The sequence below is a fragment of the Heloderma suspectum genome, chromosome 3 (genome assembly GCF_057233095.1).
Source record: "Heloderma suspectum isolate Gila_16-S chromosome 3, 16-S_ref, whole genome shotgun sequence".
NCBI classification, from domain to species: domain Eukaryota; kingdom Metazoa; phylum Chordata; class Lepidosauria; order Squamata; family Helodermatidae; genus Heloderma; species Heloderma suspectum.
The window spans coordinates 323,395,913-323,412,837 of record NC_139460.1 but is presented as its reverse complement, the minus strand read 5'-3'; the positions used below and the strand labels follow the sequence as shown (position 1 = coordinate 323,412,837).

Genomic DNA, 16,925 nt, shown 5'->3' with positions numbered 1-16,925 from the left:
GCTGTAATGAATTGGGAACTCCATCGTGAACCAGATCTGAGTTGATGGCTCTGCACACAGGCAGATGGATGTATTTGGAAGGGGCGACCGGCCAGAACTCAGTGTGATTACATTACTGGAGCAAGACTCAGGCTTTGTGCTTTGAAAAGTTGAATGTCGGGGCTTCAGGGCTTTTCCTGTCTGTTTTTAGGTTAAAACTGGAGCAAAACCGGGTGAGACATTAAAGGACACACAGACACACACACACACACACACCCCACGTACGTTTAGTCTTTGAAATTTCTTGCAGGGGGTCAGATCTTTGTACTTGGAGCAGGGAGTGCTTTCTTGGGGAGGGTTGCACCATTTGTTACCTGGCAGGCACTCCTCCCATCAGGAAATGTCCTCTGGTATAAATTCTGATTTCCTGATGAGTATTTCAGCCTATAAGACCAGAATCTTCACAGCCAAACTGTTCAAGGGCTGGAACTTCCCCCCACCCCCCGCACTACCAAGCAGCTTGGCTAGAAATAGTCCGATTCCATAGGCTGAAAGACCTGGGAGTCACTCAAGGTTGGCTCCAGGTTGGAGGGGGCCTTGTCAGGCTGGGCGCTAGCCACCATTTTAGGTTTCCCACAATGCCTTGGAGTGCCCAGTTGGGCATCGCTCTGGGATAAACGTGTGATGTAGTGGTGAGAGTATTGGACTGGGAGCTGGGAGATCCAGGTTCTAGGCCCCACTCGGCCATGGAAGCTTGGCCTTTGGGCCCATCACAGACTCTCAGCCCCACCTACCTCACAGGGTTGTTGTCGTGAGGATAAAATGGAGAGGAGGATCTTGCATATGTGATGTAAGACAGTGTTGGGTAAGAACCTGTATATCACTGCAACTTAGTACAGTTGTCCTTTATTCCAATCAAATGGAGCTAACGTAGTCTTGTCAGCAGCCACCCATCTAGTTGTTAGTGGTGAGTAGTTGTTCCTTTTAGGCAATCAGACAGGAAAGATGTAGGAGAAAGCTGGGGGTGGGGGGTCCTTTGTCAGTGTGCCAGAGATTACTGATAGTGAGCAGGTGGGCAATTAAACATTGAGTGCTAGTGACTTGTGCGGACTAACGTAACCTCTCTCGACAGTGTTCCTTTTAAGCCAGATCTCCCCCAGGCAGCCCCACTCAGCCTTTGGCATCGTCTGTCTGCTGTTGCAGAGCTGAAAGCATTCATCACCCACAAGGAATCCCAGCTAGTCTTTTTGGCAGCTTGCATTGAAGTGCCCCCCTCTGCCGGCATTCCCCCCCACACACACAACATCATAATTTATTGATGTGCCTCCTTCAGTAGGTAAGGCTCTGTTCTCAGCAACGAGGCCTTCCCAAACTCCTGTTCCCAGTGCAATCCCCCTCCTAGCGTGAAGAACAGCCCTTTTGTGCTGAGAGCCAATGAGCTGGAAAGGATGATTTGTTAAGTGCAGAGGCTGTGGCATGGCGTTGCACTTCTCCGAAGAATGCAGCTGGGTGATGAATGGGCTTGATGGCTCTCTCTCCCACTGCAAGTTGAACCTGGTGGCAAGTTGATGGAACAAAATGATGGCAGACATATATCCCAGAAACGACTTACTGTGATGGGATCCAACAGGGCCATGACTCGCTGTCTTTTCTGCAGGATGTACTCTGCAGCCCCCAAGCTTGGAAGCAGGGAGCCTTGCCTTGGTGATCTGGGGGTCTCCCCTACAGCTTCTGTTTGTGGCTCACTTGTGCACTTCAGATTCCAACACAGAACTGCGGGGGGTGGGGCGGCAGAGAACTGTACCACTGCTGAGGCTGTTCATTGTTGTCAATCATGATGGTCTGGCGACAAGCGAGTTGAGCATCTGAACACTTGACATTACTTCCTCCTAAGGCTGACCATTGGCCTCTCTGGCCTCGGGCTATCTACTTTCCAAGGTCTGAAGCCGAGAAGAGCCTTCCCTTTGGGGGTGGGGGGAGAGATTGAACCCAGGGCTGTCTGCATGCAGAGCAGGCTCTCTACCACTGAGGCCCTCCCCGAGTTGGATTTCAGAGGAGTGCCGGCACACGGGCTAGGGGAGGACGCACTTGGCCAGCCTCAGTTCCTGTCTGTACGATAGCCATGCTGAAGATTTACTGCACAAGGCAGAATGATCCTAAAAATGTAAAGTGGGCATGAAACACCCAGGCATGCCTCTCAGGGAGCCAGGGTCGGTTGTGGCTCCATGTTGAGTGTGCTCCTTGGCTTTGGGGTCAGAGCAGGGCATGCCCAGCCAGCCCATGTCCCTTGGCAAGCCTGCTTATAAAAACAACACACAGCACAACACTGCATCTGCACTTGAGACCACGGTGGATCTCAAACTGGTGGCCTGAGCCATCTCGCTCATGGGATTTAACCGGGAAAGGCCATCCCAGCTCTGGCCAAAGGGTAATGTAAAGGGAGATCAGCCATGGAAGCCTCCTTCAGTAATAAGCCAGAGTGGGTCAGGCAATATTCCCTGACTTCCTTTTAAAAAAAAAGCTTCGGGGTCAGGTAGGCAAGGGCCTATTCTCACTGAGGAGGCTCTGGGCTTTTCCACATCTGATGGCAAGTAGGGACTCAGATGAGTAAATGCACCTCTTCCCACCCCCCAAATTTCACTTCACATATAAAACTAGCATATTGGAAGGGAAGGCTAGTCTTGAACCTTTCTTCCTGCTAATCTAGATTTCTGCATGCAGGGACTTTGTTGTTGTTTGTTTGGAGAACGATTCAATCATGTAAGCCTCTCTTTGCCGTGTGAAGAGGCTTACTACTACCTCTGTGAGAGCTAAGCCAGGCAGGGGAGCTGACCAGCCCACCGCAGGGGCAGCTTAAACCCCTGATGCTACAAAGGGTGCCTGGATTTCCCCAGAGGCTTGCTGGAGTCCCAGCAACACCCATTCAAGCTGCAGCTGATTGACCAGCAATGGCTAAGGCCGAAGCATCAAGGCAAACGAGGGTCAGAAAGATCCAGTGCATAGATTCAATCCTGATGCTGCCTCCCAGCCTCAGCTGTTACGCAGCAACAAAGTTCCGGACCCTTTCTGTACCCCCCCCCCACGTATTTTTTTCACCTGGTTTACTTATGCAGCTTGCAGCTGGCCCATGACACTGTGCCGGTTGCCAAGGTTGGTTGGGTGGAAGTATGCATGCAAGCCAGGGTTGAACAGAATGGCAGAGTGGCACCTGTGCAGAGATGTTCTCCAGATGCTCTCTTTCAGGCTCTGTAATGGCTGTGCATTTGGCCGTTCTAATTTGGGTCAGCGAGCTCATGCTGCGTTGATTTCCATTTGATGTCCTGCAGGGAAGCAAGAATGGGCACAGCATCTAATGAGCCCGTGGGCCAGTTGTGCAAAGAGCCTTTGCTCTTTAATAGGCAGTTAATTTTAGTTTGCAGTTTTCCCTCAGGTCCAGGAGCCAGAAATGTTTGCAAACAAAACTAGTCTCTTGCTGGTGTTCCTTTGTTTACAAAGGTCAGGTCTGTTCTTCATCCTCCAAATGTCCAGAAAGGTTGAGGACAACCTCTGGTTCACTCACTTTCATTAACACCTCCACCGCCTCATCAGGCGTGCTCGGAGTTGCCCCCGCTGCACTCAGTGCAGCCTGCAGAGAGGTTGCCTTTTCCTATAAACGGCATATCTCCAGTCCTGGTGGGTTCCCTCTCTGCACAGCCCTACGGCCTTCTCCAACCTGCTGTCCTCCAGATGGGTGGACTATGAGTTCCATAATCCCCAGCCAGCAAGGCAACTGGGAGTGGTAGTCCAGCACATCTGAGGGGCACCAGTTTGGGGAAGCTGAGGTGCCCCTCCTACATCTGCAGTGTTCCACATCAGCGAAGTCTGGGGGTTCCATGACTGAATGCTCCCCCATGGGAAAAGGAAAAGATTCCAGCCATGTGGGCCCTGACCTGCATTCAGCCCAGAGGCAAGTTTACCGCCTTGGGGAGAGCGGTGTAGAATTCTGAACTGTATCACTGCAGACTGCACCAGGGGCAGGGAGAGATCGTGCCCTCCGCTCCCCCCCCCCCGGGAGAAAAAGCTCCATGCATTTAAAATTCCAGGAGATGAGGAAAGGGCTGTGCTAAATCTTTCTCTTTCTATGTGTGTATGTATGTATATATGTATGTAGTTCATTTCTATACCACCCAATAGCTGAAGCTCTCTGGGTGGTTCACAAAAATTAAAACCACGAAGTACAATATAAAACAATATAAAATATGAAAACCTAAAACTACAATATAAAAGTACAACCATACTTGGAATACTGTGTACAGTTTTGGTCACCACACCTAAAAAAGATATTGTAGAGCTGGAAAAAGTGCAGAAACGGGCAACTAAAATGATCAAGGGGCTGGAGCATCTCCCCTATGAGAAAAGGTTACAACAGCTGGGATGGTTTAGCTTGGAGAAAAGGAGGGTCAGGGGAGACATGATACAGGTCTGCAAATTATGCGTGGTGTGGAGAATGTGGAGAGGGAGACATTATTCTCCCTCTCTCAAAATACTAGAACCCGGGGTCATCCTATGAAGCTGATTGGGAGGAGATTTAGGCCAGATAAAAGAACATCCTTCTCCACACAGCATATAGTTAAACTGTGGAATTCGCTACCACAGGATTTAGTGATGGCCACCAATTTGGATGGCTTTAAAAGGGAATTAGACACATTCCTGGAGGAAAAGGCTATCAGTGGCTACTAGTCTTGATGGCTATGTGCTACCTCCAGCAGCAGAGGCAGTGAGCCTATGTACACCAGTTGCTGGGGAACATGGGTGGGAGGGTGCTGTTGCACTCATGTCCTGCTTGTGGGTTCCTGGTTGACAGCTGGCTGGCCACTGTGTGAACAGAATGCTGGGCTAGATGGACTCTTGGTCTGATCCAGCAGGGCTCTTCTTATGTTCTTAACCGGAGTAAAACCTAGCAGCAATGCAGAGATTTCAAATACAGATTTAAAACAGCAGAGCTAAAATATCAGAGTGCTGAAATGCTGGGGAAATAGAAAGGTCTTCACCTGGTGCCGGAAGGAATACCACGTTGGTGCTAGGCGAACCTCTCTAGGTATTTATTTATTTATTAATTATATTTCTATACTGCCCAGTAGCTGAAGTTCTCTGCTAGCTTACTACATGCCACAAGTTTCTATTTTAACCTTTATTTTAACTTGGGGAAGTATTTGTGGCTATGTGCAAGAGCTGGAAACATTTTTGGGCCTGTGGGCACATTTGGCAGTTTGATAAACTGTCCTGGGCACCCCCACAAAACGGCTGCCGTGGGAGGCATGGCCAAGGACGAGTGACCTGCCCTAGCACTCGGAGGAAAGCACTGGCCTCCCGCCATCCTCGTTTCCTGAGGACGCCTCTGAGCCCCACTTGCAGCCCAGAGGGATTCATGGGAGGTGAAGGTGGCAATGGCTGCAGGTCCTCACCTTGCTCTGAAGCAATCCCAGCTGCTGGTAAGACAATGTGTCAACTGAACATGTGGAAGGGGTAGGGCACCTCAGTGGGTGTCAGGAAGGGTTTCCGGGGGCACACTTGTGCCCATGGATGCCCCACGGTCTACCCCCTGCACACACTGTAGTGCACCGTCTGAAATTCTCCAGTCCGGTCCTGCTCAAGGACTAACTCAGCATCTGACTTGGGGCAGAGGGCTGGTGAACCTGGGCTCCCCTCCCCACCCCCACCCTTGGCAGTGTGTGGCTTGGCTCAGTGGCTCGATTCATCTGTTGGAGCTGCTTGCTCCACACACTGCACCCACTTGCTTCTTGGGCACCCGTGTGGTCTGAGGTGCTTAGGGAATGGGTGGTGGGGTGGGCGGCTCCTTCTCTCTTGGACCAGGAGTTTGGCTGGACAGCTGCGTTCTCCCCCTGGCCCCCAACACCTTTCCAGTTGTAGGATTTCAAATAAGACGCTTTGCACACTGTTAGTGCTGTCCAACAAATGGGCTTCCCATTCAAATCTCCACGCTTCTTTGAAACAAGAATCGATTCAGAGCTGTATTGGGTTTCTTCTTTTAGTGTAATGGCCAAATTAGTTTTCTCCTCACTTAAATGAACTGGCCTCGGATAACACGGGCATTGACACACAATTCCTAAATCCTTTTTTGGATTTCCAGCAAATAATCCGTCTCCAGGCCCTCCCCAGTCCCCAACCACCATCCTCGGCTCCATGCGTTTTTTTTCCAGGTCATGCTGCAGCCCCCTGCTGGACACAGAGCCAAACTGCAAGCCCTGCCAAATGGCTCTTGGAGCTCTGTGCCAAAGGAAGAATTTGTCACCTTTCCCTTTGCAGTTTCCTTCTCTCTCTTTCTCTCTCTCTCTCCCCCCTCCCCAATGTGCTGGAGGGCTTTAGGTGAAAGAGGCTCGTGGGAACTCCAGCTGCTGACAGACAATCCTCCTTTTCATTTGTGCCTGAGGGGCAACAAGCCCACTCACTCCTCTGGTGCCGGGGCGGGTGGTGGGTTTTGGAGGTTGTGCGCAGGGAGGGGGGAGCTGTCATGACCCACGCCATTTCGGCAGAACCGCAAACACTTTATCGTAACAAAGGAGTGGAAAAAGCCAGTGCTTTTTCTGCAAGGCATGTGACTCTTCCCTGAGGTTTGGAACTCCGCGCTATGTTCCAGGCCTCGGCGGTTGCGTGTCAGCCTTGGTGAGGTTGGTTCCTCCCGTCAGCCTTTCATGGGGTTGCTGCCGCAGCTGAGAACGTTTCCTAAATGTGTGTGCTTTTCTCTCCCTCCCTTTCTTTTCCCCTCCCCTCCTCTGCAGCTGAAACTCTCGTTTACTTTGGACAAAGAGAGCGGGATGCCTCAAGGCTGTTACATCTATCAGTACCGGGACAGCAACAAGTAAGGCCTGCAGAGTCATACACTTTCATGGGAGGGTGGGGGTGGAAGAGGAAAAGTGGCACGAGGTGGATACTTGCCCCCATATTCCCACTCACTGGCAGGAGGGATTGGAATGGCTCAGCCACTACGGGGCACAGTCACTTTTTGGATTAGACTTGAAGCCAAGAAGTTCATCTTTCTCCTGCTTTTTTGTATCCTACCACCCTTCCTCTTGGGAGTTCAGGGTGGCAGTTTAGCCTTGCGGCAACAGCACTCTAAGGTAGGGTAGGAGAGTGACAAGTTGCCCACCCCATGACCTCCACAGCTGAGCATGGATTTGAACCTGGGTTTGCTGCATCTAGAACTCGTGCCTGCCTGTGCCCTCTAAGGCAAACGTATCTGGAGCCCACCGGGGCATCAGTAAACCATCTGCTTTTGTTACTTGCCTGGAAGTAAGCAAGCTCCAATACATGTGGGGTTACCAACATTTGAATCCTTGAAAGACAAAATTCCGGTATCCGGAGGGGCTGGTAGTTGAGGGTGGAAACTGGCAGGTGAGAGGGCAGAACCAAGTGGTAACAGGTTAGGGCCAGTACACCATGGGTGCAGAGCACAGTGGCCGAGAAAACATTCTGGTCATCCAGTATATACACCACCACTAAGCAATATGATCCACACGTGATATCGGACTACAACAGACCAGCCAAGCACAATCAAGACTGCAGCTGTGTCACAAGCACAAAGCAAGAACTAAGATAACTCAAGCAGGTGAGCCCAGCTGCAGACTACACATCAAATCACATGGATAAAGATGCATACATGCAGCATTTTATTAAGGAATTAAACGTTTTAACATATTTACCCATTTTACGGATGGGTAAGACGGAGGCTTAGGCTAGTCCTAAGGGTAATCAGTGAATTGATGGCATGCAAAGCAGATCGCTCAAGAAAATGAGCCAACTTGGCCTCAGACAACATATCAAGTAACAGTGTGTGTTATATTCCTAGATGCTAATTAAGCATCTAGGAATTAAGCATCTAGAAAACATCTGCACATTCATTCCCCCTACAAACACCCTCTCTTTTGCAACACAGATAGAGGCAAGAAGCACACGCATACACACCAGTTGGTGAGGTGTGCTTGTCTAAGACTGCCACCTGGGCACCCAGAAGCAAAGCCAGATCCGGAAGCACTCGCAAAGTGAATGCGTCTTACGGAGTGCGGGGAGGGGGCGTGACCCCACCAGGGCAAGTAGATGCACCACTTCGTGGGCTCCTTGGCCCACCACCATACACAGCTCCACCTTATCTGGACTGACTCTCTTTCATTTATTCTCATCCATTCTGATGCTAACTCCAGACAGTTACTCAAGGACATAGATTGGGTTGAGGAAAAGGAGAAATAGAACCAAGTGTCACCTGCATATTGATAGCACTTCACTCCAATATCTCCAAGAGGGTTCATGTGGATTTTAAGCAGCTGTAGGCTGAGGACCAATGAAACCAGTGACACTCCACAGCACAAATGCCAAGAAGTCAAACACTGATTTCTCAGTTAACCTAAGCCAGCACAAAGCTTACAACACCTTCAAAAGAAGCTCAGGCCTTGGTGGGTCTCCAGAGCTGTGGAGATCGACCATTGCAGGGCAGCCATGGAGAACACACTTCCATTTGTGCTTGATACCCAACTGATTCCAGAGAGGGAATGTAAGAGTTGTCATCTCATCCTTCAGCCTCAATTGCACCCATCTCAGACAAAATATCCTGTCTCCAATCAAGGACAGAGGGAGCATCATTATTTAGTGGCTATGTGAATCTAGCCTGCACCAACCTTGAGCTCACATGCCCCTCCTCTCTTCCCCTTTCCCAACCATGAGGAGGGGATTAGAAGCATCCATTTTTGTTTTTGTTTTTTAAACGAGCCACTGTTCCCCGATTAAATTTGAATTCTGGGAATGGTGGTTTGTTTTAACTCCAGTTAGTGAGAACAAGCCAGGTTGAAAGCATGGTTTCAGATCCTGGCTTATTCACTAACTAGAGCTGGATGAAACCACAGTTCCCTGTGTTACGGCGGAATGGGAGACTGTGGTTGTTTAAAAGTGCAAGGCTTGTGCAGGCTTGGTCACACAGCAGGAAGCCAAGATTTCCCTTTGCAGCTAAACCGGCCTTAACTTTACCATTGAAGTTCCAATTATTTTGAGGCTTCATCTTCTAAAAGGATTGGCCTTTGGTGCAATTTACTTTGTCCTTTCATGAGACCGTAGGTATTTCAGTAACAATATTTTTGCCACAGAATTGCTATTACCCCCACTGAAATACACTGGCATCTGCTGATATAAACTTAAACTACTGTGGCCTTTTTGCATTCCTATCAAATTGGGTATCTCAGGTTACTGTGATCTGCAAACCCACATAGATGTCACGGTAGCAACAGGCAAGTCTGTCCCAAATTATGCAGTTTGTGGTCTGCAAGTCAGGTGCTTATCAGTTATGACAAAAAATGAGCAGGCAACAATGAATTGAACTTAATTGTATTAATCATCATCAGGCCATTGTGAATGCATCATAAGCAGCATCGCAAGGCAAAGTGAACATAGAACACCATCAGAATTGAATGGTATATGTGCGTGTATATATGCATGCACACATGTATGTGTTGCTGCAAAAATTGGGCGTGTGTGTAGGAGACCCAGATTCAAATACCTCCTCAGCTGGGAAGCTCAGTGGGTGGCTGGCCTTGGACAGCTTTGTATCTCTCAACCTGCCCTAAACTATTAGTAAGAAGTTGTTTTTTAAACTCTGGGGGTGACATTTTAGAGTTAATGGCAAGCAATGTTGCTACTAGTTCTGCTGATTTGCCCAAGTCAAAAGTGCCACAGTAGCCAGGAGAAAATGTTTGCAAATGATTCTACAGGATAATCATCCTGTTCTATTGCCTTGTTTGGATGGATGTCACCATAGTTTAGAGCAGCCGCTCAGGCCTCTCAGTTACTCAGACTCCCTCTCCTGCACCGAATTATCGGTTTGGTCCATCAAAGTGGGCAATGGCAGCTACAGTCCAGCACATCCACAGAGACCCAGGTTGGGGAAGGCTGAAGACTGGGCTTCTGTGTTTGTTTTAAAGGTCTTGACTCAGTCAACTGTGCATTGGCTTCAGGCTTAGGATCCAGCAGATTTGGGACTGGGCACATAGTTCCCCATGTTTTCTTTCCCCCTTCTCCTGATGAATGTGGTTTATGTCATCTGGAGCTGCCTGCCCTTAGTTTCTCCTCACTTGCTGTGATCCAGTGGGGTCCGGCTTCTGTGGCTCAAGGGCAGAGGGACTGAAGTGTGAAGGTTCCTGTCTTGGGGTCAGGGGATTCCCCTTCAGCTCCTTTCCAGTCGCCTAATTCAGTGCTATGGCTTGCAGATGGAGGGCCCCTTTGTCAGAACACCGGCTGCGTTGTAAGTAGGTTTGGTGCTATGTTTTGTGGAGGTGATGCTGCTGGCAGTGTGTTCCGTGTTCAGTTCCCATATTAACATCAAGTCATGTTTGTACCAAATCCGCTGGAGAAGCAGCAGGACAGGAGGTGAGGCTGTGGCTGCTGCCGTGAGGCGACTGCAGCAGCTTCCGCAGCAGCCCTTTCCGAGGAGACTGACCAGATCATCGACCTTGGGGCCAGGCGCTGTCTCTAAGCTAAGCCCCGTCTCTACATTGGTTGGCATCAAGCAGCCTTCCCAATCTGGCCCTAGTGTTGGGACTACAACTCCCATAGTCCCCAAGCTGGCATAGCTGACTGTCCAAGTTGAGGAAGGGTGGCATAAAGAATGAGATGCACGTTCTACAGATGTAAGCCTGTTTATGGCTTAAAATGAAATTTTCATGGCTTCCCCACACCCCGCAGAGGGCCCTGGGGATTGTAGTTTTGTGAGGTTATATGTGATTCTTTGTTAGGGACCACCAGCGGCCCTGTACAGCTGCAGTACCAGAGTCCCTTGCCTGCAGCTCCTTCTTCACGGTCTCTGGGCATCACATATATTGGCTCTGCGCCTGCATGGAGCTTCGATTTGGGAGCTTTCTATATCTGAGGAACTTGGGCAGGAACCTCCCCCCACCCCAACGGGTTCCCGCTCATTCCCTCAGTTTTTCTTCGACTGCTATTGTGGCAGTCTCCTTGGGAGCGTCTCTTGTACATTTGGACCGTGTGCAGTTCGTATCTGCTGAGGTTTTGTTCTAGCTTTCTCTTTTCTGCTGTCGCTCTTTCTATCTACTTTATATTTTATTTGTTTTGTTTGTGTTATGATCTTTGTGACTGTTTGATGCCTCGGGGCTTATGGCCCCGAAGGTGCCTTTCCGTAAATGCGTCCGATGTGGCAGTCAGCTTCCATCCATGGACAGGCGTCCGCTGTGTTTATTCTGCCTGGCAGAGAGCCACGTCATTGCAGCTTGCGCCCACTGGCAACCTTTCACCAAGCAGGCCCACTGAAACAGGTCAGATAGACTTAAGGCGGTGCTGGGAAGAAGGCATTGGAAACGGTGGAAGCACAGCAGGAAGGGTGTCCCAAATGCAGTTCTATCAGCAGGTGCCATCTGAGCCAACTGCATCCACCTCCCACAAGGTGCAGGGATCGGAGCCTCCTTCTTCCCTAGCTCTAGTCACGGGCCACGTGGACCCGCCTACGCCTGGACGATTCCTGACTATTTCGGTGGCTAAAAAGTTATCCACGAAAGCACGGACTACAAAATTGTCCTTGGACCCCCAGAGGAAGAAAAAGAAGAGTCGAGGAAACAGCTGGAGTCTCCTCAGGCAGCAACTCTGGCGATTCCGGCTCTACCTCCATACCAACAGCACTAAGAACATCAGAAGAGCCCTGTTGGATCAGACCCAGGGTCCATCTAGTCCAGCTTTCTGTTCACACAGCAGCCCACCAGTGGCACTAATGGGACGCTCACAAGCAGGACATGAGGGCAACAGCACCCTCCCACCCATGTTCCCCAGCAACTGGTGTACATAGGCTCACTACCTCTGGTGCTGGAGGTAGCATATAGACATCTGGACTAGTAGCCATCGATAGTCTTCTCCTCCAGGAATTTGTCTAACCCCCTTTTAAGGCCATCCAAATGGGTGCCCATCACTAAATTCTGTGGTAGCAAATTCCATAGTTTAACTATGAACTATGTGTAGAAGTCTTTCCTTTTATCTGTCCCGAATCTCCCACCATTCAGCTTCACAGGATGAACCCATTGGGTTCTAGTATTCTGGGACAAGGAGAAAAGTGTCTCCCTATCCACTTTCTCCACACCATGCATACTTTTGTAGACCTCTAACATGTCTCCCCTTACCCTCCTTTTTCCCAAGCTAAACAATCCCAGCTGTTGTAACCTTCCCTCATAGGGGAGATGCTCCAGCCCTATGATCATTTTAGTTGCCCTTTTCTACACTTTTTCTAGCTCTACAATATCCTTCCAGCTCTACAATATCTAGGTGTGGAGACCACTATTCCAAGTGTGGTCGCACCATAGATTTATATAAAGGCAGTATGATATTGGCAGTTTTATTCTCAACTCCTTTTCTAATTATGCCTAACATGGAGCTTGCCGTTTTTACAGCAGCTGCACGCTGGGTTGACATCTTCATTGAGCTGTCCACCACAACCCCAGGATCTCTTTCTGGGTCAGTCACTGCTAGCTCAGATCCCATCAGGTTATACTTGAAGTTGGGATTTTTTGCCCCAACATGCATCACTTTACACTTGCTTACATTGGACCGTATTTGCCATTTAGATGCCCATTCTCCCAGTTTGAAGAGATCCTTTTGCAGCTCCTCACAATCTCTTTTCATTTTAACCACCCTAAATAATTTGGTGTCATTAGCAAACTTGGTCACTTCACTGCTCACTCCTCATTCCAGATCATTTATGAACAGATTGAAAAGCATTGGTCCTAATACAGATCCATGTGGGACTTCACTATTTACTTCCCTCCATAGGGAGAATTTACCATTTATTCCTACTCTCTGCTTTCTGTTCTTTAACCAGTCACTGATCCATTAGAGGACATATTCTCTTATTCCATGACTGCTAAGTTTGCTCAGGAGTCTTTGGTGAGGGACTGTATCAAAAGCCTTTTGGAAGTCCAAGTAAACAATGTCTACCAGATCACCCCTGTCTACATGTCTATTGACACTCTCAAAGAACTCTAAAAAGTTAGTGAGACCATTTAGGGCATCATAAAGGAAAGTGAAATGGTGAATGTAATTTGACATACCCTTACAGCATTGAATCCCCACCCAATATTAATTAATTAATTAATTTAATTAATTGCATTTATATCCCACCTTTCTTCCATTGTGGGACTCAAGGTGGCCAGATGCGGTTCCCTGCTGATCTCCTCTCCAAGCACTGACCAGTCCCAGACCAGCTCGAGATGGAATCCCACCTCTGCCACCACCAGAAGATACCTGCACACAGAGAACTGTCCTGCAAGGCGGACGGCTTGCACCTAAGTGTGTCTGTGATGGTGGTTGTAGGGCTGGTGGGGCGTCTTTTCTGGGGTGGGATTGCATTCCTCCAAGCAGGTGTTGGAGCCCCCAAAGCAGGACATGTATCCTCTGCGTTGGCCCATTTGTGAACGTCGTTCTCACATATATTGGGTCACAACCAAACCAGACCAATGAGAAGCACTGTGCTTTCACACACAGATGTTCCCTGCAAACGTGCAGGGAGAGGCAGTTTGAAACACTGACATTTTTGACAAGTTGCAGCCGAGGGATGCTTTAGAAAAAGAAGTGTGTCATTAACAGTCCTGCAGACATCAGTATCTTGCTAATTAACCTCCTTTAAGATAAAGCCAATCCTGTTCCTTGAAGTTTGGGCTGAGCGGTGAATGACTCCCTCAAGACTTGAATGCCATGCAGCGTCCAGGAAAAACTACCGCTTCCCAGGCGGGGCTTTTCTGCTGCGGGGGGAGGCGTGTTAAGAGGATTGGACAAAGAAGAAAGGGTTGGGGGCAAAAATTTTGGCTGTGTACGACCACTCTGTTCCTGCACTGAGGTTCTGCAGGGGTCAGCCCAGAAACCTAACGTAGTGGGGGAGCAGGAGCATTGTAGCTCTCTTTCGTACATGCGCACCCCCCACCCCAAATGAAGCCTTTCAGCTGGGCCATGAGCTGTAGTTGGCTTCAGCTTAGAGGAATTCAGGCTCACCACCACCCCATACTGCCAGGAGGGGCTTAATTTTTTTCCCCAACACACAGCCGTGGCTCAAAGTAATACATGAGGGTGTCCTTGAGCATATGCAAAGTGCCTCTGTCTTACATTGCAGATTAAGCACAGCCTCACATCATCAGATCATCATCCTTAGCCATTTATAGAGCACTTCAAAGTCTTCAGATTGCATCATGTGCTTAATTTCAGCAATCTTGATGACAGACTTGTAAGGTAGGCCAATATTTGCCCCATATTGCAAATGTAGGCCTGAGGCTGAGTCTTAGAAATTCATGCCTCTCCTAAATCACAACAAGAAATTAACTTTTTTTTTTTAAGGAAAGAATGAGAACAGGGACTTGGTGGCAAAGAGGTTCCAACGGCCCTCTGGATTTGCCACTTCATGGCGCATGGGCAGGCAGGGGCTTGGGTCATGCAGTCCTGTGCAGGAAGTGGCCTCCAGACTTTTAAGAGTTCCTTACCTGCTGAATGAGCCTGAATGAGGGAGATTTTATGCTGAATGAAAATAGGATTTTCACTGTTTCTCTTGCAAAGCGTTATTCTTTCCAAATAGCAGCAGGAGGCGATGATGACCTTAAGAAAGAACTCTCTCTCTCTCTCTCTCTCTCTCTCTCTCTCTCTCTCACACACACACACACACACACACACACACACACACATTGACTTGCTGCTCTGGCCATGACCTGACTTGACCTGACCTGGCCCTTTGGCATTGGAGCCTGCTTGCATCTCCCCACTTGTTTTGCGCTGCGCCGGATGACCTGGCCGCCTACTCTGCAGAATGGTCCGTTTCATCTGTCAGACAATGAGGGAAGCCTCCCCTGAGAGGAAGCTGGGATCCAACAAATGACCCACTGTTTTGGCTCTCCCTCCCCACAAATGTAAAGGAACAAGTTAGACTTTGACATGGTACACACCTCTGGAGCGCTGCCCTTTTGCCTGGCCTGTGAAAACAAGGGGCTTTGTTGCGGGAATGACAGATGAACTCCATAGAGCCATCCCTCAGCACTGTGAGGGGGTGGCTGGCATTTGTTGCCTAGGGGCACAGGAATCCAAAAAGAGCACCCCCCACCCTAGCCAGAGAGAGAGAGAGAGAGAGAGAGAGAGATTCAGGTCATTGCAGAATGTGCTTCTTTCAGCTTTCCTCTGCTCATGTTCTGGCAGCTCCTCCACCTGTGTACCACATTTCTCTGGAGTCATCCATGTTCATTCTCCCCCTTTGCCCACCCAGATGATTAATTGGTGCATTTAAGGAGGCAAGAGTAAACTGGAAGAGGAGAACACTGTGTCTCCCAGGCCTTTTCCTACATCTCTCCTTTTAGAAGGCTATCCTAATCAGATGCCAGGGTGTAGGCAGAAAGGAGGAAGATGGATTTCCATACCCCAAAGTTCCTCTAGAACGGAATATCAGGTCTGGGGTCCAGGTGTGGCCGAATCAGGGTGCTTGTCACAGGTGAGGTGGGCTGGGGAGGCAAACCCTGGCAGGCAAGCAGAGAAACAGGCCCCTGTAGTTTGTTTGTGGCTTGACCGTTACTCAAGGGATGAGTTGCCGAGGCCTGAGGCTTTATAGGGCCAGGCAAAACCCCATTGGGTGATTGAGCTGCAGCACCTCTTCCTGGCCAACTGCACTGGTGGCACCCAAGAGCAGTGCCTGGAAGGGCAGGGACGCGCAGAGAGTAAGTTCTGCTGCCCGAGACCCTGGCACCTTGTGCAGAATGCGCAGGGCCTTCTGAGACAGCGCCCTGTTGTGTCCTGGGAAAATCAGCACTCTGCCTACAATCTGGGGTGGGCCCATTGGTGCTGTAGTGGGCGAGGTGGCGCTGTACCATTGTGTGTGTGTTGTGTAGATGTCGACCTCATTAGGGTAGCACCAGGAGAGAGTTGCAAATAGCTGTTTTGGGGAAGCGACAGTGAAGCCACTGTTGCAAATCTTGATTTAATAGCCGGGCTCGACTGTGGCATGCAAATGTGGCTGCCGAGGGACCAGCCCAGCATTTCACAAAGATTAGCTGCTAAATTGGCCAGCAAGGAAACATTTAATAACTGCAGAACATAATTACTCATCTCCTGCTCCTGCAGCTCGGAGGAGCGACAGCTTTGCCTACGACCGAACAGGCCTCGTGCTACCAAAGGGGGTCAAGGAAACGCCATGCTGTGCACTGTGCGCCATGGCCTGTATTCATTAGACAGCTGGCATCTGGGTGCAGAATGAGGAAATTGGGTTTAGCATTATGATGGAGTATCATTTTGAAAGTGTGCTCCAGAGGAACAGCAGGCTTGGCTGGTTATGGCTTTGTTTGTGTCTGCTTAAAAGAGGCGCTTCCAGCAAGCTCTGGATGCGGCAAGGTGCAAAAACCAATGGCACTCTTCCCTCCAGACCTCTCTAACCCTGATGAAATTAACACCCAGTAGAAGTGGGTGAGGTTCCCCGCAGCACTGGACCCTTGATCTGATCCACCACAGCTCGCTCTTGGGGGATAAAGGCTTTCCCCACTGTTATTAGAATGGTTTGAATTTTCAGGAACTGTGGGTCCTGCTTCTCGCAGCTTCTCTTGCAGGGCCTCTGATGGGCTTGGCAGCCGAAGGCACCTTCCATGGAGCCCCAGTGCCCCACTGAATAGCGCCTCTGTCCCACTGACCTTGGTGGAACCAGTCCCTGTGTAGGGATTCTTTCCCCATTTTGCCGACGTTTGAAGAGAGGCAGCCAAACCAAGACACCCGGCCTTCCAAGCACTGAGTGTCGAGTTTTAACCGTAAAAAGGCAAGATCAGCAAAAGTGATTATGCTGTGCGTTTATTAAATTTTTGCTGCAGAGGCTGACACTTTGCTGTGTTTCAAAGGCGGGAAGCCGCCGTTTTTTAACGAGGTCAAGGCGAGCAGCCGTCCCTGGAAGCCCTGCTTCA

At 49.5% G+C, this 16,925-nt stretch overlaps 1 protein-coding gene across 5 annotated transcripts in view; it reads left to right on the top strand.

Annotated features, from left to right (window-relative positions):
* Nucleotides 1-16,925, top strand: part of DIS3L2 (DIS3 like 3'-5' exoribonuclease 2) — a 290,436-nt gene that overhangs the window by 228,672 nt on the left and 44,839 nt on the right. For all 5 annotated transcript variants that reach the window (XR_014789643.1, XM_084847710.1, XM_084847711.1 and 2 more), the window contains one exon: nt 6,759-6,838. Coding sequence is in view for 4 of the 5 variants with exons in the window: in XM_084847710.1 (XP_084703836.1) it covers nt 6,759-6,838 (80 nt within the window). In the remaining variant the exon portion in view is untranslated. The remainder of the gene's footprint in view (nt 1-6,758; nt 6,839-16,925) is intronic.